General features: G+C 48.4%; 2 protein-coding genes across 6 annotated transcripts; one reads left to right on the top strand and one right to left on the bottom strand.

Moving 5' to 3' along the window:
- Positions 1-633: 633 nt before the first annotated feature.
- top1a (DNA topoisomerase Ia) lies at positions 634-7,637 on the top strand. Its single transcript, XM_057031249.1, has 21 exons — positions 634-903; positions 1,375-1,399; positions 2,652-2,748; positions 2,838-2,952; positions 3,070-3,122; positions 3,198-3,290; positions 3,399-3,468; positions 3,605-3,696; positions 3,767-3,882; positions 3,957-4,078; positions 4,157-4,279; positions 4,354-4,541; positions 4,621-4,765; positions 4,834-4,977; positions 5,050-5,235; positions 5,316-5,384; positions 5,464-5,578; positions 5,719-5,846; positions 5,997-6,091; positions 6,165-6,314; positions 6,403-7,637. The coding sequence occupies exons 1-21, from the start codon at positions 871-873 to the stop codon at positions 6,503-6,505; spliced, it is 2,262 nt and encodes a 753-aa protein (XP_056887229.1). The 5' UTR covers positions 634-870; the 3' UTR covers positions 6,506-7,637.
- Positions 7,638-8,372: 735 nt separating this feature from the next.
- zhx3a (zinc fingers and homeoboxes 3a) lies at positions 8,373-20,665 on the bottom strand. 5 transcript variants are annotated; one of them, XM_057031245.1, is made up of 4 exons: positions 20,334-20,664; positions 14,722-14,809; positions 10,340-13,229; positions 8,373-9,899 (listed from the first exon to the last, which is right to left on the bottom strand). In XM_057031245.1, exons 3-4 carry the CDS (start codon positions 13,033-13,035, stop codon positions 9,866-9,868), a joined length of 2,730 nt encoding a protein of 909 aa, XP_056887225.1. In that variant the 5' UTR covers positions 13,036-13,229; positions 14,722-14,809; positions 20,334-20,664; the 3' UTR covers positions 8,373-9,865. The 5 variants fall into 5 exon arrangements, 4 of the variants coding, with proteins under 4 accessions (XP_056887225.1, XP_056887224.1, XP_056887226.1 ...); XR_008950249.1 differs by lacking the exon at positions 14,722-14,809 and having other exon boundaries at positions 9,883-9,899; positions 10,340-10,489; positions 10,573-13,229; positions 20,334-20,665; XM_057031244.1 differs by lacking the exon at positions 14,722-14,809 and having other exon boundaries at positions 20,334-20,663.
- Positions 20,666-22,635: the final 1,970 nt, after the last annotated feature.

The following is a 22,635-nucleotide window of genomic DNA, read 5'->3' as shown; positions in this document are numbered from 1 at the left end:
AAGTGAAGTTTTGTTTGAGTAAATAGAGCAGCGGCTGAATGTCTGAGTGAGTTACTGAAAGGCAACGACAGGATGCATCTTCTGGGAAAGGATGATGCTGAGGATGTTGAAAGCGATGCTGCTGTTCATCTGATGGATGGATCAGTGCAAGAACCTCTTCTCTCCTCTCCCCCACACTGATTGCAGCAGCAGCCCTCATCAGCTTTTGTGACAAAGGTGTTTTATGAGTGCATAAAATTGATACTCGCATATTTCAAATGGGTGTCAAAGGTGGGGGACATCATTTACGGCTCTATTTCGCCATAATGAGTCAGCCTGGCTGCTGGGTGCAGGAGGATCCTACGCGTGTGGAAATTCCCAACCTCTTTCACAAGCAAGTTTAAATGCAACTTCTTAATTCCGCATAACTTCCACCTTGACACCCAATTATTTCCATTGTATTTCAACCATGATGTGTTTGTATACAGCTCAAGCAAATGTGTGCCTGCCTTGCTCTTATTTACAGGTTTAGTCCTTATTTATGTCTGCGCAGCTTCTTCTCTCAATCTGCAACAAACAAGTCGTAAACACTGGTGCACAAAGGACGCTTCTCCTTCTGCTGACCCCGGGAGAAGCGCCTGGTTCTCCCCGGCTTCTGCCGGAGCAGGTGACCCAGGAGCAACACGTTTCCGGAAGAGGCGGGCCCACGCTGCCGTTTAAATCGCGGCGCATGCGCAGTGGCGAACATGAGGGACTTAGGGCTCTTACACAATTGTCTTTTCTTCATTCTGCCTGGCTGCTTCTCCAGCTCACCGGCTTGTGGAAACACACACACTTCTCATTTTTGTTTTTCCCTTTTTACCACCCCCACAGCCAAACGACGCTAAGGAAATGAGTGGGGACCATTCCCACAACGAGGACCAGGTAATGTCAAAGCAGACTTCCCGATGACAGCGCTGGAAGTTGCCGGCTGCATTTTGTCGCTACGCTTTAATTTGGCTGGTTTGACAAGACAACTCTGCTAGCTAACGTGGATGGTCCCGAGCTAGCTCATATTAGCCGTGTGTGTTTGTCAGACAACTCGCTCCGGTGCTTACGCTGCCGTGACAGGTTTAATCACGTTTTATTTCTCATGTTTCTAATGCGACTAGGTCCATGTATCGTATGGCGTTATTGGCAGACATTATTGTCGGTGCGGCGTACCACTGTTACTCGGCATTAGCCGTTAGCTGTAGCCCATGCTAGTCGTAGCAACCCCAGTATTCGCTAAGCTGGAGTGCCGGTCAGTGTAGCGAGCTAGCAGCGGAGCTAACAAACTCGCTCTCACCCAGCAAGTTCAAAGTTAGCCGGCTAGCTTTCACGGAATGTAACGTTAATCTGTTTTTGATTTTGCAGGTCGACGGCGGTTCTCGTTTCAGCGGTAAGTCTGTGACACCCAGCTGCGGCCCGTGGGCGGATTTCTTCAAATTTGGTGTTGTTTTCGGACGGCAAACGTAGCGTTTTGGTAGTTTTCAGCAGAGGACAGAAATGGCGTCCAGAGACTAAGTCCTCTGTCTCACTCACTAGCACCTATTGTTCAAAAGGAAGGTCTATTGGAAGCCTTTCCGTGGAGTCTTTTCCCACGCAGACTTCATTTTGGCAAACAACTCGAGGTGTTTTGTCAGTTTGTCGTGTTAGAATTATTTGTTGGGTGGGCTTTAGTGGTAAAATTAGCACCTGAAAGTGAGGGTTTGGGGGTTGTGGACTTAGTCTCTGCGCCATTTTCTTTTTCCAGTGTAGCGGCCCGGCAGCACAACCTGACCCGGGCTGAGAGGTAGCGGCAGCTGTGGAGGGGAGACGCGGTTCCACGGTGCTTTATCGGGGCCTCGTCGGTCACAAGTTGTTTTAAGAACCTCTAAACACTCCATTCCTACTTTAACCTGCACTTTCTCACCGTCTCCCAGGTGTGGAGAGCTTTGATCACACGGCTGCAACGGTGCACCTTTAATGGGATTTTAAAAAAAATAGCCGACTAATGTCATTTTATTTGTACAAAGAGAGCAGAGGCAAAGGCCATTGTTGCATGTGTATCTCGGAAATGATGCTAATAATGCTTTCAGATATCAGATATGTGTGTTCAATGATGAGCTCTTTGGTGTGTTTTATTTGCCCGTCGGACTCTTGTTGCCTTCTGCCGTCCGAGGCCTTTATAAAGCATGCACGGAAACTGGCGTTGCATCCTCCAATCCATCATCTTTGAGTAATGGATGAGACCAACTATTGATTAAACAGTTGTGACGGAGCTGAAAGTAGATTTTAAACGTGGGTTTTATGATGAGATGTGGAAGACGGGGACGTTCGGAGGCGCTTGGCGCCCGTTTGCCACCTGTCTGCTCCACTGACAGTTTTTACCTGTGAAGCCCGTCTGTCAATTCAGACTTTTGAGGATAGAGTAAAAGCCAGTTTTGATCGCTAGCGTGTTTCAGCCTGTCGGGTGTTTTGTTTTCAGGGCTCTTGTGTGGTGGTGGTGGGAGGAACGCCATGGATGTTGTCTTATATTCATAAAGACCTTTACAGCGTTGTGCATGTCCAGGGCTTGTTTTGAGCTTTGATTCCCTCTCTGTGGGTGGAGTGTTTGCATGATGGTAGTTTTTGTTTCTCGGCTTTTACACCGGCCAAATCTGTCTCGTCAGATTCGCACAAACACCACAAAGACAAATTCAAGAAGGAACACAAACAAAAGGACCTTAGGAAGGAGAAGGAACGGGACAAATCAAAGCATGGCAACAGGTAGAGAGTGACTGGCGTCTTTTTTAGCTTATTTTTAACGTGGCGTTGAAGTGAAGGCCACCTGATTTCCGTGTCTCGTGCGGTTGTAGCGACCACAAGGACTTTTCTGACAAAAAACACAAAGACAAGGAGAAGATGAAGCACAAAGATGGCAGCACAGACAAATACAAGGACAAGTACAAGGAGAAACGCAAGGAGGAGAAGGTGAGCTAACGCACCCGTCGCTCGGGCCGGACGGCCTTTAATCAATTTAAATGACACTTGCAGTACTCGCTGATGAATGAAGCCGTTCAGCGTTTAACCGTTTGCCCCTTTTTCTAGATCAAGTCCTTCGACTATAAAGTCAAGTTGGAAAAAGAGAACGGGTTCGCCAGGTGAGTCCGGGCTGCGTTTTTGGCCTGATTGGGCTCCTGTGCTGCCCGGTTAAGGCACTTGGTTTTCTTTTTCAGTCCTCTGCACATGAAGTTGGAGCCCGATGAGGACAGTTACCACTGTCCCAAGAACGCCAAGACCCTGAAGAGGGAGCGGGACGACGACAACGAGTGAGCGCGCTTTAATCCCCCCTAATCTAAAGTCCTGCTGCTGGTGGCCGACGCCTGCATGCTTCCGGAGCGTTGACCACTCACCACATAGGTGTCCGTATCTTTCAGCTATGAGTTCAAGCCCAAGAAAATAAAGACTGAGAACGAGAAGAAGGCCAAGAAACGAAAACTGGATGAGGTTGGTGAAGAGACAGAGCTCCAGTTTCAAACTCAGTCCAGTTAATTTTGGGAATTCCGAAGAGACTCTGTCTCAGTCTCTGAGCTGTTTTAAACCCGGAATGAGGTGTTTAAAAAATCCTCTCTTCCCTCTTCAGAACATCAAAGCCGTGAAGACGAAAAACAAAAAAGGCGACGTCGCTGACGGGAAGAAGAAAGCAAAGAAGGAACAGGAGGAGAAGTGGAAATGGTGAGTGACGGCGGTGGGATCGGCGTGGCCCCGGCTGGGCGTGTCCTCACCGCTCGCCCTGATCTTTCAGGTGGGAAGAAGAGCGGTACACAGACGGGGTCAAATGGAAGTTCCTGGAGCACAAAGGACCCGTGTTCGCGCCGCCGTACGAGCCGCTTCCGAGCAACGTGAAGTTCTACTACGATGGTGGGCGTCGCACGCCGGCTACCCGCTCTGTAGTCTCGTGGCGCCCTGTTGAACGCTGTCTCTGACCCTTTCAGGTAAGGCCTTCATGCTGAGTGCGGGTGCAGAGGAGGTGGCCACGTTCTTCGCCAAGATGCTGGACCACGAGTACACCACCAAAGACGTCTTTCGCAAGAACTTCTTTAAAGACTGGAGGAAGGTACGTTCGGGCTCCGCCTCCACCGCCCCACCAGCGTAGGAGTACTTCCTTTCTTAACAAGTGACTTCTGCCAAACAGGAAATGACATCCGAGGAGAAGGCGAAGATAACAGACCTGAAGAAGTGCGACTTCTCCGAGATGCACCAGTATTTCAAAGCGCAGTCGGAGGCGCGGAAGGCCATGTCGAAGGAGGAGAAGCTGGTCGGTCCAAATCGTTACAGCCGTGCTTCCGAAACCTGGCGGGCAGATCAATCAGGTTTTCTTCTACCTTCTAGAAAATTAAAGAAGAGAACGAGCGCCTCTTGCAGCAATATGGTTTCTGCATCATGGACAACCACAAGGAACGCATCGCTAACTTCCGCATCGAGCCCCCGGGGCTGTTCCGCGGCCGAGGTGACCACCCCAAGATGGGCATGCTGAAACGGCGCATCAGACCCCAAGACATCATCATCAACTGCAGCAAGTGAGGGGGGGGTTTGAAGTCCTTCTCTCCTCCAGAGTGTTTCACTGCACACATTCTGACGCTTGAATGCTTCTCAAAGGGACTCGAAGTACCCGGAACCTCCTCCAGGAACCAAGTGGAAAGAAGTCCGTCACGACAACAAAGTAACGTGGCTGGTGTCGTGGACGGAGAACATCCAGGGCTCCATCAAGTACATCATGCTGAACCCCAGCTCCAGGATTAAGGTGCGCGTTGGTAGTGGTGGGCTAACGTTTCCACGCCTCGTCCTGACGTCTGGAATGTGGCTCTGCAGGGAGAGAAGGACTGGCAGAAATACGAGACGGCTCGCCGGCTGAAGAAGTGCGTGGACCGCATCAGGAACCAGTACCGCGAGGACTGGAAGTCCAAGGAGATGAGGATCAGACAGAGGGCCGTGGCGCTCTACTTCATCGACAAGGTGAGGTTCGCGGAGGTCGCGGCCGCGGCGTGACTCTTGTCCTGAGGCTGATGTTCTCCCGGTGCCGTCCAGCTGGCTCTGAGAGCAGGTAACGAGAAGGAGGAGGGCGAGACCGCCGACACCGTGGGCTGCTGCTCGCTGCGGGTGGAACACATCAAACTGTACCCGGAGATCGACGGTCAGGAGTACGTGGTGGAGTTTGACTTCCTGGGTAAAGACTCCATCCGCTACTACAACAAAGTCCCTGTGGAGAAACGGGTACGAGTGCTGCCGTTTCCTCCCAATTTAGATTGTTCCCTTATCGAGTCGGCGTTCCCACACGTGTGTTCTGCTTGTAGGTGTTCAAGAACCTCCAGTTGTTCATGGAGAACAAGGAGCCCGACGATGATCTGTTTGATCGCCTCAATGTGAGCGAAACACAACCTCTGGAGTCAAACGCGGCCGTCTCAAAGCTGCTTTGGTCTCAGTCGCATGTTCTTCTTCCAGACTTCTATCCTCAACAAGCACCTCCAGGAGCTGATGGACGGCCTGACGGCCAAAGTTTTCCGTACTTACAACGCCTCGATCACCCTGCAGGCGCAGCTGAAGGAGCTGACGAGCGGTACGTCCCTGCACGACACCACGCTTCACTGTCGGGCCGTGATCAAAGGCCCGCGTGAAAGATGAAAGGCCGTGAACTGGGCTGGCTTTAGCGGCGGGCCTTTATCCGGGCCTGACTCGGCGTTTCGCTCTTCTCTGCAGCGGAGGAAAACATTCCGGCCAAGATCTTGTCCTACAACAGGGCCAACAGAGCTGTGGCCATCCTGTGCAACCATCAGAGGGCCCCACCCAAGACCTTTGAGAAGTCCATGCAGAACCTGCAGACGAAGGTCAGAACTCTGTTAATTGGGCCGCGGATGTTTGATCTGGGTCAAATTCACCGCCACTAATCTGTCCGTGCAAATATTCCGGTTTCTTCTTTTTCTTTGGGAGTTCCTGAGAGCGTTGAGCGTCTTCATTGTCCCATTTTCTTGCTCCAGATCGACGCTAAGAAGGCCCAGCTTTCTGCTGCCAAGCGAGAGCTAAAGAGCGCCAAGGCCGACGCCAAAGTACGGAGAGACGAGAAATCTAAAAAGTGAGTGTGCGTGTTCAGGTGTGCGGAGCACCGTGTTGTGGTCTGGTGGTTACGGACGCCGTCTGTCCCGCAGGGCTGTGGAGGCCAAGAAGAAAGCGGTTCAGAGGATAGACGATCAGCTGATGAAGCTGGAGGTGCAGGCGACCGACCGCGAGGAGAACAAGCAGATCGCCCTGGGCACTTCCAAGCTCAACTACCTGGACCCCCGCATCTCCGTGGCATGGTGAGAGCCTTGAATCCCAGGGGGGCGCCGCGCTCATCCGACCGCCGAGCTTTGTAAAACCCCTCCTTTCTGCCCGTGTGTGTCTCAGGTGTAAGAAGTGGGGCATCCCCGTGGAGAAGATCTACAACAAAACCCAGCGTGAGAAGTTCGCCTGGGCCATCGACATGGCCGACGACGACTATGAATTTTAAACTCGTTTGTGGTTTTAACTGAGACAAAAAAAAAGAGAAAGACCCATTTTTCTATTGGATGTTTTTTAGCTTAATTGAATTTTTTGCTCTGACCTGACCAAGAAATTCAGACAATTTGAGCAGAAAAGAGCAGCAGAGTGATGCGTCTGAGTTGAGGGATCAAGGCTGAACTGCACCCGCAACAGAGGCAAAGTTTCGGTAATTGGAAGACAGTTTTTTTAAAAACCTTTTCTTTATCCTGGACGAACCTGACGCCACCCGAAACCTTTGAACTCTGTGGTCCTGTAGCTATTGTATACAGCAAAAAATTACCGAGATGCTTTGTACCGTTTTTCTTCTCACTTGCTCTTTCGTTTTAGCCCTTCTGTGTATTATCAATGAATTCTATATTTTTAAAATAGACGCAGTTAAAAGTATCCTTAATTACACCCGTGCGCCTTCAAGGAAGCGGAAAGCCTGATGTCCGAGGCAGGTGCGTGCTTGCGTGTGTGTTGCGTGTCGGATCTGAGCATTTTAAACTGGATCATGTTGAATTTGAAGCAGATGTCTGGACGAGCAAAGGGGGAAAAAACTGCAACCATGTCAATATTTCTTTACTACAGCTGAATGTGAATATTGTTCCAGTCTCATCAGGGACTTTTTTTTTTTTTTAAGTGTAAATGTGAACCTGTCATTTTTATGATAACATCCTCACTCTCTGCAACCCCCCACCCCTCCCCCAACTTGATTTTAACTTAATTTAACAGTTGTACCAAGAAAAGAAAATGCTCCCCTATCTGTTACTTGAAGATAATGGTATGAAATGTATTTAAAGCGTGAACTGAGTGTTTTATTTTTCCCAGCGGGTTATGTGAGGGATACCAACTTTGCCAAAAAAAAAACCCACACACATCACCAATCTGTTACACTTAAGTCTATTTTTTAATTGTGTAAAGAATGAGGAAAAGTAACATTAAATGTGAATCACCAGTACATTTATTCCACTATAAAGATAGGAACACTGTAAGTAGCTGTAAAGTCGACATCTTATTCCTCTTCTGTCATAGCCTTCGACCTGTTCTTTTTCTTTTTTTTTTTTTGTTTGTTTTATGCTCATTGTAGGTTGAATAATGAATAAAATCCTACAGTTAAATGCAGCCTTCCTGTCTTTGTTTTTGGAAATTGGGTGTTTTTTGTGAATGGGGTATTTTGTAAATACCCTTCCTGCTGCCTCTTGACCCCTGACCTGCGCCATCGCCATGGCTGACACGTTGATTGCTGTGATGTCCGACCTTGTCTTTCCATCCACGCCGTCATGTGATCAGCCAACAACAACGTTTGAATCGACATGTGGTCACGCCCGATAAAATTGCCCGTCAGGTTTTGCTTGTTGCTTTTGGCCTCGCCGCTGCTCCGGAGGGTTTTTTTTTTTTTTTACCAGCACAGTTCACCTTCGCCTCTTCAAACACATTTCGGTTGTGTTTTCCAGACAAGTCTCGACTAAATATTTGCCTTCTTTGGCTGAAAGCGTGAAAAGCGTTTCAGTCTGTGGCAAACTTTCTCCTCCAAGAATGTTGTGTTCTCTCTTGAATTTCTGTACATCCCTGTTACTGATTCTGTGCCTGCTTTGGCAGGCTGACACACAAGCGGGAATGAATTCCTCCCAGTGCTCTGTACAGGAAAATATTAATTGATTATTCTTCCATTTCCTCTATAAGGCGCCGTACACTTCCATGCACCGTCGGCCAGTGACCGGCAGGTGGTGCTGTTTGAGTTTCCGTAAAACCAGTACATTTACCATCACTTACCATTCATCCCACTGCAGCATTTAACTGGTTTTAATGGTTTACTGCAGTCATCAGATGCTGATCCAATAATGAGACAAGACTGCTCGGTGAGTATTAAGTTTATTCTGTAAAGATTCAGAAGTGTAGAAAGGATGATACAACAGTGCTTTATGATCAGATTATTTCATAAAAGATTTTTTTTTTTTAAAGTGATCATAACACCGTAAGTCCAGATTCCATTTATTTCAAACCAAAATAAATTTGTAACATTCGACACAAGTGCATACACTGCTGGTAGGAGATCAGTCTCCAATTTCACTTTGGATGGTATAGCACCGTTCTTGGCTATTAGCAGCTTGACAAAGATGCAGCTTAATAGGATTCATGTAGTGACTGTATGTTTATATAAACACAAGAAAATTCAGAGGAGAGCAGAGATCTCCTCATTTGGCTCTCTAGCTAGCACAATGTCTCACTCTGCCAGTGTCTGGGGATCAAATTGGTAATTTTACTTGAAAGCAACATTGCCAGTTACGATAGTTGATACAATTACAGCCTCAAAGTGTACAGAAAGCAGCACAAGATTGTATTTTTTTTTCTTCCACAGATATAGACAAATAGTGATGCACTGGCATGTTTTTTTTTTGTTTTTTTTTAAATTCATTTTTTTTAAGCTGGAAAGCAAGGTGACAGACAAACAGGTCATATAACCACATGGACAGAGCTGAGTAAGGCAACGTTAGCGTGACAGTTTTCTCTCTGTTCAGTTTGCAGGGCAGTGTGTAGTGTATCGATCCTGACACAGCTGTCAATACGTTTACTGTGGGACTGTGTGTGTGTGTGCATTTTTTTTATCTTATTTTTTAGCATTGCTGTTCATTAGTGCATTGTATATAGTCTCTTGCGTGTAGCTGAGCTGCAAAGTGATCACCAACATCAACACAGATCTAAATAAACCATGTTTGATTGTATCTGGACTTACAGTGACTATAGAAGAGTATATAGAATTGGAAAAACCGAATAACAGAAAAAAGTAAAATTCAAGGCAGTGCTGAAGTACTGGTTGCTAAAAAAGTAAAAAATATCACAAAGCCAACAATAACATTTCCTCGACACATCTTTTGTTTGTCCAGTCAGTACAAACACTCGTTTATAGTGCAGTTTCAACCATATATATTTCTACCTCTGACCCACAAGAACAATCTTTCGGCCCTATCCCAGCCTATCTCCGCTCATTCAAGTCAGTTTTCCAGTCAGTGTGCGTCTTTTCTCGTTCTTTTCTTTGATCCCTTGTACTGACCTCATTGTGCACCCTCCCCACACAACCACAAGAAGCATGAAAGGCTTAAACATCACAGGACTCAAAGGTGAGAAGTTCTCTCTTTTTTTTTCTTTTTTTTTGACGATGGCAGGAAGTGATGGCAGATGGAAGAGGAGAAGGAGGAGGAGAGGTGGGGGGTATTCACAGTTACAGTCAGAGTCCAACGGTCCGCTACAATCACATCTGCTGTCATTATGAACACTCAGACCACAGCCAGAGGAGCAAACCAGCCTCCAAACGTGTTGTTACTCCGGCCTGAATGGGCCCGCTTCCTCACACCTCCAGCAGCTCCATCCTCGGGCGGTCCCTTGCAAACAGGGAAACAACGGCACGCGTTAATCGTGTGGTAAAAACGTGGCACGTGCAGATGAAACGGCCTCCTGGATGTGCACCCCCCGACAGAGACAATTGTCATAATTTATTCAAATATATTTGCACGCGCTCTCGATCTATAATTCAACGGCTCCGACTCCTCCTCGGCTAAAAATATCTTCTTAAAAACAGACCTTTGATAGCCCGAACAAGCTGCTCAGCGTGACTTACCTGTACGCGCCTCTCCTACATCCTTTTTACTGTAAATCAAGCAGCGGCAACCACAAAGAACAAGCTGTCAGCCTTTTATCATCCCGGCAGATTAACACTGTCTTTCTGCACAAAGCTTTATTACCACCCTCATGAAAAGTAGATCCTAGTTTAGCAACGTCCGTCACGCTTGAAATTTGAGCAATCAAGCTAGAAGAAAAGTACCTGGCCTGGCTGGCGTCCGTCTGTTGTTCCATGAGTGACGGAGCGGCCCCTGGCTGCTGGTGGTCCTCTGCTCTCTCCGGCCAGGTGTCCTGCAGAGCTCCCTGCTGCGCCGCCTCCTCGGCTCGGCCCCGGTCGCCGCTCCGTTCAGCCCTGATCAGGCCCAGCAGCGGAGAATATGAATCCTGCCACACCATCCGCTGCCCTGCCGCTTCACCCTCAAGGCGCCTCTTTACCTCTTGCTCAACAAGTTTCTTTTTGGCCGCGGGGGAGTCCCTCGGGAACTCGGGATCAGCACCGCCGAAGCCCCTTCCTTCCTCTGGACTTGGGAATGGTCGCTGATATGTGTCCAGCCATCTCAGCTGCCCATTTTTGTGGCTGTACCGGCTGTCGCTGAACCAGCGCACCACCTCTGACTTGGGGAGGCCCGTCTGGATGCTCAGGTCCTCGTACTGCTGGCTGCTGGGCCAGCGGGTGTTGGAGAAAACCTGCCGGAGGACGTGCAGTTGCTGGGGAGTCTTGTTGCCCCAAGGTAGCGGGAAAGGCTGCTGACACGCAGAAATCTCGGCGAGCTCCGATCTGTTTTCTGGACGCGCGCCCTCGCCGTCGCCCTCCTGTTCGCTCACTTTTGTCCTCTTGAAGCTGATTTTGAAGGGGTCGTGTTGCAGCTCGGGGCAGCCCCTCTCCCTGCCAAACAACTCGTCCTCTTTAATGAGTTGTTGTAAGATTGACATGCCTTTCGCGGGAAGGTCCTTGTTTCCTCTCCCCTCATCTAAAATGGATGAACCGCTTTTTGTAATGACAGAGGTGCTGGTGCTTTCAGTGGGAGATTTGCTGGTATGGTTGGGGGCGCTGTCATTACAGGCAACACTGGGAAACTCGCCGCTAATACTGACGTTGTTGGAATTGTGGCTGTAGCTGTTGTGTTTCGCGTCCCCCGTTGCATTGTGGGCCTGCTCTTTCGGACTGACGCCGCTGCCGCTGCTGTGGTTGTTGCAGGTGCTGTTGGATTTGCTGGTGTTGTCGGCGATGGTTTGATTCCTGGAGCCGTTTGATTCCATTCCGATCAGTAAACCGTTGTTCTTGACGTTTGGCTTACTGTTGGTGTCGGCGGCACAGTGCTCATCATTATTGCTAATGCTGAGGGCGCAGGCGACGGTGCTGTTGACGCTCTTGGTCGGGCTGCTGTTGTGCAGCATTTTCCTGGTGATGGCTTCGCTGCTGTTAATACTACTGGAATAGCTGCTGATGCTGCTGCTGCTGCTACTGCAACTACTGCTGCTACTGTTGCTTCGACTGTTGCTGGTGCTACTGACACAACCGCCGCCTCTGGCCACGTCCAGGCTGAGCCCATTGGTCTTGTCGGGCTCCGCAGGGGGTTGAGTGTTCTTGGTGAGTACCTTCGAGGGTCTGACCGCGGACAGGAACTCCGCCGGGACAACTGGAGTAGAATACGAGACCCTGGTGACGTGTGGGTTGGTTGAAACGCTCGCCTGCGTGGCGGCGGCTCCGACAGGCCTGGTCTTTATGCTGCCGTAAGGAAGTTTGGCCATCTGAAAGTTTGGACCCTTTGATCCGGGGTGCGCGCTGACGGTGTGGTGGGTCAGAAGGTGGTTGGCGTGCTTTTGCGTAGCGAGATGCTTCTGAGGTGCCCCGCCCTGGAACACGGTATTAAACATCTTCCTCCTCGCCTCCTCGATCTCTTCCGGAGACCAGCTTATTCCCTGCTTGAGCCTCTGGGCGGTGAACCACAGTTTGATCTGCTCTTCGGGGAACTCTGACACCACGGTCAGGTAGCAGAGTTCGGCTTTGGTCGGGTAGGGGAACTTGCCAAAAGACGTCTTGAGAAAGCTGCTGGTGTCCATGGCAGCATCGTAGGTGGGGATGCTGCTCAGCGGGATCATCACCTTTGGAAGGTCCTTATTGGAGTCGGAGGAGGGGGGAGAGTAAAGGGAAGGAGTGTGCTGGTGAAAGACTTGGTTGGACCCTGTCGAATTAATCGCGTGATTGACAGTGGTCCTCGGCATAGCTGGGGCTGCAGGAGCGCTGAGGGCCCCGTTTTGGAGTTCAGGCACATTAATCAGCAAGCTGGGATCTAAACCCTTTCCAGTGTCTATCTTTCGTACCTCCACGGTGTGAGAAACCACAATCTTTTTGTGCTCCCCCTTGGCTTTCATCATTTTTGCGATTGGTCTTTTGGGGAGGGAAATCCCAGACTCTCTGTAGTTCTCTCCATTGTCTGTAAAGAGGCTTTGCTCCACTGTTGTTACTCCATCCCTCTTATTGACAGTTAGGGAAGCAGTGACCAAGCCCTCCATTATCTTAGGATGGGCGGTAGCGTTATGCAGAGCCAGAGCCTCAAAGCGGACAACTGACACCCCACAGTCTAAGCAGTAGAAGGTGGGCTGGGCCCTGAAGTCTAAGTGGCAGTTGTGCATGTGATCCAAAAAATAATTTAGATCTCTGGACTCAAAGCGGCACTTTGGACAGCTGTACGTTCCTCCCTTCTGCACCTCCGTGCCAGTTTCAGCTTTGCTGTGAGAGAAATGGCCAGACTCTTCTCCGGAGATGCTGAGTATGCTGTCCTCTGGGATGGTGGGTAGAAGCTCTGGAAGGGAGCCCAGTATGATTTCCTCACGGCCGTGTTTGGATTTGGATGGTATCATGCAGGGTATGGTGGATTTCCTCTTGCTGGCCATCGTGCAGCTCTGTGTAGGTGCGACGGCGAGCGGTTACTTGTGTGGTGTGATGAAAGCAGAGGGTGGGTGGAGAGTGGAGATGACTGGATGGAGTTTAGTGTCATGGACCAGCCACTATGCTGTCACAGTGCTGCTTCATGCCTTCTACTTGAGGACTCCTGTTACACGGATAAATCTGACAACTCCCATAGAACCTGCGAAAAAGGCAGAGACCAACGTTACCGGAACAAAAAGCTGCGACACTTCTGTGCCTGAGTCAACCCCAAATCTGAAATTTAAATCGCATGAAACAATTAGGAGAGGTGGTTGGCATCAACGTTCGCGAGGAATCTGAAAGGCTCGGATGGAAATAATTGGTATTTCTCAGCAATTACAAACAAAAGTCTTTCACACTTTTTCGGGTGTGTTTATTGCGCTAAAGCTGAAGCGAGTGCCGGTAATGGACGTATAATTCCCAAATCATTTGCATGTAAATTATTTTTTGTTAAATGAACCAAAAATATCTGCAAAATCGGGAAAAAAACAAACGGCTTTTCAACACTCAAAATACACACACACACACACACACACAGAAAATCAATGCACACTGTCCACCTACCTACGCTGATAAACACGCTTTTGTCTACCTGTCCTCTTTTATGAATTCTGTAAAAAAATTTAAAAAAAATAAAAAAAAGACAGGACATATCTTAAAATGTCTCATCTCTGTTATTTTTGTTGTTTACTGTTGCCATGGCGAGGGCATTTCTATTCATTGGTGGCATGCGTCTGGAATTATTTTGGGCAAAGAGTCCAGATCTTCATAAAAGGTAATAAAAATTCTGATTGACCAGATCTGACCACAATAACGCTGCAGTTATTACCGATGCGCTTTGTCTGAGTCGGGTCTGATGATGGAGAAATAAATATTGTCCGTAACCTCCTGTTGGGTCCTGTTTCTGCTCTGGGGGGGGCCACTACAGTGTAACAGAGCTCATATCTAGAAACCCAGAACATGGAATGAGACGCACACAGCTGCCATCCTGCAAAAGATGCATCATTCACACCTTCATGCTAACATCCTTTGCATATTCAATTTTGTTTGTAGATTTTCCGGACCTAACCGGTCGCCCGCCACCAGGGGGCGCTGCCATCGTTGAGTACACACCCACATGTACGTTTGCAGCCGGACCGTGAAACTAACCGCCAACTGCGCAGAACAGGTATGAGGCTACATTTAGTTTCGAATTGGTGACACATTTCACTTTAGTGACACATCTTTTTAGTGATAATTACTAAAGATTACAAACTGCACAAAACCACGGGCAAACCACAACCACACACTTTCACTTCTTTAATATTCTCAGGACGGAGGTCAATACTGTTGGCAGCCTTCAGCACGATGAAGTGAAAGCTTTTGTCTTACATTGTATTTATTGCTTCATATTGCACAACTGATTTTCACACATGCTCCAGCACTGGAACTCATACTGGAAACGGTTGAAAAAAAACATCCCAGTGGAGATGGCTCTGCAACCACTGCCCGCTGCATGAACCTTTAACACACATGTACACACACACACACACACACACAGCCTCTGTAAATCAGTCTCTTCTTTTTCTGAAACTGGAGAAGTGTTAATATGTTACATTCTGGTGAAAGCTAATCTCATCCCATCATCATCTATGTATATCTTGCAGACTCACGGGAAGCTTATCGTTCCGGGAAGGATGTCAGCTGCACAAATTCAGCCCCAAACCTGCTTTCGGCTGAAATCGGGAACATCTTGGACATCTAAACAAAGCTGCATGTTATTAATTACACCAGGCTCAGATTCATAGATTTCAGCAGTGAACAAAGTCAGGCGAGCTCTGCTGCATCCGCCCGCATGTGAACCACCGACGTCTGGATGGTAAATAAAAGATGAACCTGTTCCAGAATTAAAGCCCTCAAATGACCGCCCATCAGCGCGAGCTGATCCCAGACAAACTGTGATGTCTGTCCCTTTGTCAGTCCTGCTGATGGCCGCTGCCGTCTGACGGAAGAAAAAAAAACTAAAACAAAGCAAAAACAAACAACAACAAAAACTAGGTCACCGGCATCTTATGCAGTAATCCCACTTCACTGCGTCCACAGTGTGCTGTATGTTGTGCCGCCAGTGAGGTCATGATATCCTCCGGCGGCGTACTCGATTAACCCCTGGTGAGGACACGGCGTTCACCCACTTTGTTCCACCGTACGGGCGGATTTAGAAAAAGAGCTTCTCTCCTGCGGACCGCCGCCGCCGCGCACATCCCTAAGCATCTGGGGGAGAGATGCTGCTGCGCCGCGGAACATTACTGCACTGACACCGCGCGACGTGTCCGGAGGTTTCACAACGAGCCACTGTGGCCGCCGGGTTGTGACTGGCGTCGCGGCGCCCAGAAGGGAGGCTGGTCGCTCTTTGATGAGACAGACGCTGGCTCAGTTCGGACGCTCCCGTGTCCAACAACAAAAAAAAACAAAAAAAAACCCACTTCCTGCATGAGAAAAACCAACACAGGCCAAGTTGAGAAAGGTTACGTAAAGAATCAGGTCACCTATCCGAAGAAAGGGCTGCTTTATCTGGGGAGCGAGACGTGCGATCGGACACAAGACAAGGGAGACGCTGAAAGGCCCCGTCTGAAAGGACCGGCCTCGTGTTTCACCGGGCATGTCGGAGACGCTCAGGTGACCGCCGTCCCCCCCTGCGTGTCGTCTGTCCCCGCTACGGCGTCCCGCTCGGGGAGAGGAAAACCCTCTTGGAAAGGGATCGCGTCTAAAATAAAGGCGAGCGGCGCCGCTCCTGACCGTGCTCCCTGAACGCCCGACGCGGGGGCCCTCGCTCGCTCGCCAAACACACGTCGGAGCCATTCAACGTTTCAAAAACAAGTGTTTCAAAATAAATGGGATTAGGCCAGGGTTAAATTCTGATGGGGTTTATGCGTTCCGCCTGATTTAATAGCAGCTTTAAGATTTTCGGGCTGTGGGGGGGGGTCATTTACATAACAATATTTATATCTTTTTAATGTATAATTGTGTTAACCATGCTTTTGCACAGCACCCAGCTAAGCGTGTCTTTCCTTTCATCATCTCATAAACTGCTGCAGTAATTACAATATAACAACAGAAAAAAATAGCGTGTCAAGACTCCAGCAAGGCTGCTGCCCGTGGAAAAGGAGGCGATGGGCTAAAGTGGTTTCTGCATATTAAAATTTAATTCAAAACAGTCCACTGATTCAGACACTCCCCACATTGTTGGGTCACCCACAGCTGACATTAACAAACAGAGATTGGTGTTTTGGTGGCGGCGCCTGTCACTCCGATGCGGATGTGCGGGCTCCAGGAGGAAGAAGGACAAAGGAAGATTAAATTCAGACATTTTGGGGAGTGAAGTGAGGGGATGACTGATGATGATGACAGGCTCTGCCGTTTCAATATTCCTCCCCGCTGACACCTCGCAGCGCACGTCTCCCCGTGCGCTCCCTCCTCACCTCCGCGACGGTTAGCACCTGCACTGTTCTGCCTCTTTCTTTGATAGAGAATCAGGCGAAGAGTCTCTTGACGCGACAGCCGCACAATTCGCTTTAAAACAGGTTTTTTTTTGGCGCGTGACAGTGTTTGTTTTGTCGCTAATTTGCTTTGACGCTGATCCGCGGCTGTCATAAACTGCTTATTTTTATTTGGTTTTTTTTGTTTTTTTAGATTTATTCAGAATTTTCGAGAGTTGGCGGAAAAAGAGAAACTCCTGACACGAATTTGCATAATTGAAGAAAAAAAAAATCTGTTTAGCGAGAACATTTTCTGCAAATGGCCATTAAATAGATTAATGTCATGTGAGTGCTTCGACCGGCCGTCCAAATATAAGCCAGAGACACACAGCAACGACTGCCTCGCAGAGCCCAGATTGGGAACAATGGTGTCTCATCTATAAGGGGAAACGTGATCCAGAGCCGGGAGCCTTTATATGACTGACAGTCAAATTGCAGTTGTTCTCTTTCTGATTTTTTTTTGGTGTCTCTGGTGTCCATCAGGCTGCCAGCGCCGACTAATTCCATTTTTTTTTTTTACTGACAGTAGAGTGGGTGTGTCTCACTTTGGGGATCTTTGTGTGTAAATGGCAGTGCCCGGTTGCCAGCGTGAGTAAGTGTCAGGCTCCAGCGTTACGTGTGTTGAAAAGCAATCGAGACCCTTCGCGGTTCTCAGCACAGCTACAAGTCCACGGTCCCCACCGGCATTCAGGCCGTGCCTTCAGAGACGATGGATGAGCGTATTAGTATCTAAATTAGGGTTTCAAATGCAGGTCTTGTCAGTCAGACTCTCTCTCACGTGCACACACACACACACACACACACCAAGACTGCAGCCTCGTCTGGGAGACCGGTCGGTGGTGCCACTCATGTGTTAACATTACCATGGCAACCCATCTCTTCCCCTTGCCCGCCACACCACACACAGCGGAGTCACTCGTCCACACCCACTGATCTCAAAACACACACACACACACACACACACTCACAACCATACACACAGAAGCCCCTGGACTACATCCGGTGCAAGACAAACTTAATCCTCGGGGCCCACCAGCCAATTTTGAGAAGTCCATTCATGGTCCAAGTCTCTTTCAGGCAGTTTTAGGTGAGGTCCAGGGCAACAACTTAGCATTTCTTTCCCCGTCGTGGCACAAAATTTTAGCCCCGCTCAAGTTGAATAAAGAAATTTTGTAGCGTTACATGCTACAAGTGACCTCCTGGTACTGTTACAGTGCAGAGGCCCCGGGTCTGGTGCAGAACATTACCTACATACTGCCAGCCCGAGCATCTTTGTTGCCTGGTCCTGTTTCTTTTTTTCTTCTTTTTTTTTTTTTTTGCATTGTTTGCTGAAAACTCTTTTTTCTTTCCCTGTGGCTGAGATGAATGACAGACAAATAAACTATGGTGTGCAGAGAAAAACAAATTCTGAGTCATGTATCCGTTTGCATCACCTTTGATGAATTGATTCTTCAGTTCTGTAGCCAAGACTACAGGCATTCATTTGGCAACTTTTAAAGAAAAGAAAGAAAAATGGCGGCATACTGCACATTGTACTGTCCATCCTAAAATGGCTGACATCAGTAAGCCTGTTCTTACTGCCAGACCCAGACAAATGCCAATTCCTGCAGAACCTTTCTTGCATGGGACAGAGAAAGTGGCAGGGGCTTTTTTCCCACCAACCCAGAGGTTCCCCCTCCTTGTCAGCGTGCGGGTGTTTCTTTTAGCTGAAACTGTGCAAACATGCTATTTTAGTGAGGCTTTCGGGCGGCCGGGGCTTCGCCACGCCATTGGTCCGATGACAAAAGCGATGCGAAAAAGGATGAAAGCCTCAAATAAAAGTGAATCTGTGCAAAAAGCCGTCCTTTCTGCTGGGGAGGGGGGCGAAAATAGGACTCCGCATTGTGGTTCTGAGAATTTTTTGGAGGATCATGAGGCATGCCACTATCATGAATGCATGTTTGTGTAAAAATGGCTGGAAAATAGATCTGGATGGCATTAGCTGATTTTCTTCTCTCAACTAAGGGAATGTTATACACTCCATGTCATCTAAATCTGCAAATCATGAACATATGACCTTTCTTGGCCCTCTCCGACAGAGGATTCATTTGAGCTGGAGGAGGCATGCACAAACATAACATCTACAGCCACATCTGCTGCAAAACAGCTCACCAAACGCTGAAAAGTACAGTTCTGCAGGTATACGAGGGATGGCATGTGCACAGACGCTGCTTCACAGAGGGGAGTGGGCAGCCTTGGCCCACTGCATTGTGTCTGTGTATACAAACACTTTGCTGTGGCCATAACGAAAACTGCGAGCTGTGCCTAATTGCAGGGAGTGAGGGATGAAAGGCAATATGCCTGGCCTCATTAGAGCGGTTCCGAGAAGGGAGATGGAAGACTGTTCCCATGGACCCACAAAGGGAATTGACATTCCCCTAGTGTAAGCGTCCTGCTGGAGTGCAAACCTACCCTAACACACACACACACATGCACACCACTCACCGGGCCAAGCTGAACCCAGTGTGCCTGTTCCGCACAGTAAGAGCTCATTTACCTTTGTTTAGCTGGCCATCGCACATGCCTGAAAATTAACTGTCAGAGTGTAGAAATGTCCAGCGGAGACGCTCTCCACGGTCCAAACGCCTACTCTCTCAGGAACACCTCAGTGCCTGGAGTGTTGTGCAGTCATTTCCGTGACCTATATTATATGTAACAAGCTTACATGATTAAATAATGAAAACACACTCACCCCCGAAAACAGCGACCGGGGCTTGTTTGTGTGACATTATGGATATTACGGCGCTGCCTGATGCGTTGGGGACCCACACAGGAGGAACCATTAGTCAGCTGAGAGCCCCCCCCCCCAGAGGCAGAGGGAGACACATGGCATTCACAGCTCCAATATTTATGTGCAGATGGAACATGTGACCCTAAAGCAACTGATATTTTTAAGACACTGCCTCGGTGGTAATCCACAGTTTGCAAAATATCTCCGTGACCCTGAAATGCGCAGCACTTCTTACTGTACTCTGTAGGTTTCCGCGTGCGCGCCCGCCCGCGCGCGTGTAGGGCAGCACATGTTGGCAGGAGGGAGAGGAGGAAATGAAAGGAGGAAAAAAAAGAGGGAGAGAGAGAGTCCTGTGCATAGACATACAGGCCTACCTTTCTGCCGAGACGCGCGGAAGGATTGCGTGGAGAGTGAGCGATCGATACGCCAAAATTGATAGTTGCCGTGCTCTTAGAACATCTACGGGCTCGAAACCGTCTTCTACCACTCGATAAACCCGCCACGGCGCTCTTTTCACAAGTCTTTCAAAACTCAAAGCCAGGAAAGTGACTGTACAGCGGGCAGATACAGCGCGTTGTGCAATAAAATAAGCAGATACGCCACATCGTATAGCACGAAGGGGGAGCGCAAATCATCCAGACGGCGGATCCGCGCTCGTAACTGTAACAAACTGACGAGTTAACCCGTTTCACTCCATTCACAAGGCTGTGGGGCAACACACCACCTTGGAGTCTACTTGCGAAAGGCGATCTGGCACTCTATATAACCTTACGAATATTCCCCAAAATCCTCCACCCCCTCCTCCACCTACTGTCGCCATTTTATACATAGGCGACTTCATATAAACTGCCTTGACTACAGCGCCAGATGAAAATTCAATATTCAATAGCGAGGCGTAATTTCAGTAAACAACTTTGGAAATCGCACCGCACCAGCAATGTAAGGTATTCGCCTTTTGGAGCAGTAGAAGTGTCCTTACCTCAACAGTCGCCGGGAAAAATGGAATCCGACATTAATATATAAATGAATAATATTGTATTGGCTCCGATCGTTCCGATTTAAGAAGAAGAGGAGGCGAGCAGGGGGTGGGAGCTCTCCTCAAGTGAACCCTGTGAACTGGCGTGAACCCGTCAGTGACCACGGCAAGGTACATTACACTACATTAGCCGTCCACCCCTCTGCCACACTGTATGGAGACGGCAAAACAACTATGGTCGGCGGTGCAGGACGAGGCAGCTCCAAAAAAATTATAGCGAGTGTATTTCCTAGGAACACGTGATTCGGAGCGTCATCCAAAATCCAAAAGCCCTTTCATCTAAAATTTTGGAGTTGGGCGGGGATGAGATGGAGATGTGTGTGTGTGTCTCTCTCTCTCAGTGTGTGTGTGTGTGTGTAGGGCGGGCGGAGGGCGAGGAGGGGTGCGTATATGGAGCTCATAGCACATTTGGGAATGTCGTTATAGGGGTAAGGCAATGCTGTGACCGATCGGGTTATACATAGCTACAATGGCGCCGGCAGCGTGTTGAATAGATGGATTGTTTTGAATAAATTCGGAATATGACAGTTTTACTCATCTTCCTCATCCTCTCTTCTTAGGACACATTCTTTCGCTACGTCTTAAAGAAATAAAATGAAAGTAAAATGAAATAAACTAGTTTGGCTTCAGTGAAAATTAATCGGTGTGGGAATTCTGATTTGGAGCACTGACCTATTAGCCCACGGGTTTAAAATAGACTTTTACGCACACGCGTAAGAGTGATAGATGCACAGCAAATTCACCCTGACGTACATCTTTAAGGATGCACACGAAGTGACATTAATCAGTCAAACTGACAATATTATGTTTGGTACCCCCCCTTCAGATAAGGTTGACCCGCGCGGTGTTGACCTTCCGTGCGTAAAAGCGCGCAATAAAAGCGCAAAGGCCCATATGGGGAAAATTGAGGATTTGCTTGACGGACAACATTGAGATCACTTATCAACCAGTCACATTAACAACAGATATCAAGCACTGAGGCTGGAAGGTTGACACTGAGGTATTTGGACCTCCATACCTTACTATACCTACAGTAATGTTGTTAAGTGCTTAGTTTGAACCTTTTAGACGCACATTTACAGCGGATGATCCTTCGTGTACACAATAGCTCAGAATAAATAAAACACGTCCCCATTGCCCTCACTGTCAGTTAAAACTATTTACATATTAGGCTATATTAGAAGCCTGCAGCACCATGAACGTACTCTCCCCTCCCACTTTATCCTGACAGGGTTCAGACGTTGCCCGAGGCTGGGGCTATATACAGTCAGGAAAACCAAAGATTATCAGTCGAATAGATGAATCACTCTACAGGAGACACGTTTTCGGGCTGTGAGATACGATCTGGGCTTCAGTCTGTCTCCAAAGTGTCATGACCGAACAGTTGATGCACAAGCGGACACTGCAGCCACAATAAAAAACACTCGTGAGTTGTTTGCTTTGCCTTTTCCAACACTAACCCCTTTGTTTCAGGCCAGGTCTTAATGATTGCGCCACAAGTTCACCATCGGTTGATTCTCACAAGCTTTGACTGTGTTAGTCTCAATGCAAAGCCGGTCATGCCCGCTCGCTTTATGTAAAACGGCGGACAGGTGTCCCAGGATGGTGACCAATACACCTACAAGACATGAACCGGGGCCACCAGTTCCAGTCCACAGAATTTAGCATTGAACACGTATCCTGTTTTTAATTATTAATATTAATGAGTGTGCTTTAGTTAAACCAAGGTGGCCCGAGCACTGAGAGTTTTCATTCGGTTGAAGTTAGATCAGCAGCATCCGTCAGAATTGGAAACTGTTGCTATGGTTACTCACAGTTTGTGCACCTAGTTTGCAGATTTTGTCACTGTGGATGAGGCTCTATGTGATTTTAAAAAACATTCTCTCATCTGGCGTGAGCAGGAGTGCAAATTTCCGCGAACACCTTAAAAACCGATTTATTATCGATACATTTTGCTCTCCTTACAGATGTTTTAGGTAACTCATGCCATGGATACATTTTAAAAACATTCCACTCATTGCCTGAAATACTATCCCCCAGCGACGGTGTACTTGATGCACTTTGCGGTTCACGTGAAGCCTAAATGCACGTTGACTGAGATTTATGACCACAATGTACAGAAAAAGGCGTCAGAGTGAGAGCTCGCTGTTTTGCGCTCCTCTCTGCGGACAAACCGGATCGTGACAGAGCTGGTGGGCGTGGCAGGAGGATTGTTTTCCTCCGAATCAGCCAATGGGCTTCAGTT

This window comes from Takifugu flavidus, chromosome 4, assembly GCF_003711565.1.
Source record: "Takifugu flavidus isolate HTHZ2018 chromosome 4, ASM371156v2, whole genome shotgun sequence".
Lineage (NCBI taxonomy): Eukaryota > Metazoa > Chordata > Actinopteri > Tetraodontiformes > Tetraodontidae > Takifugu > Takifugu flavidus.
This window is presented reverse-complemented; position numbering and strand designations above follow the sequence as displayed.

Coding starts and splice junctions, on each gene's coding strand:
- top1a (XM_057031249.1), top strand. CDS start 871: ATGAGTGGGGACCATTCCCACAACGAGGACCAG. Junction 3,697..3,766: donor CAGGAGGAGAAGTGGAAATG/GTGAGTGACGGC, acceptor CTGATCTTTCAG/GTGGGAAGAAGAGCGGTACA. Junction 4,542..4,620: donor ATCATCATCAACTGCAGCAA/GTGAGGGGGGGG, acceptor TGCTTCTCAAAG/GGACTCGAAGTACCCGGAAC.
- zhx3a (XM_057031245.1), bottom strand. CDS start 13,035: ATGGCCAGCAAGAGGAAATCCACCATACCCTGCATGATACCATCCAAA. Junction 9,900..10,339: donor ACGGACGCCAGCCAGGCCAG/GTACTTTTCTTC, acceptor CCTGTTTGCAAG/GGACCGCCCGAGGATGGAGC.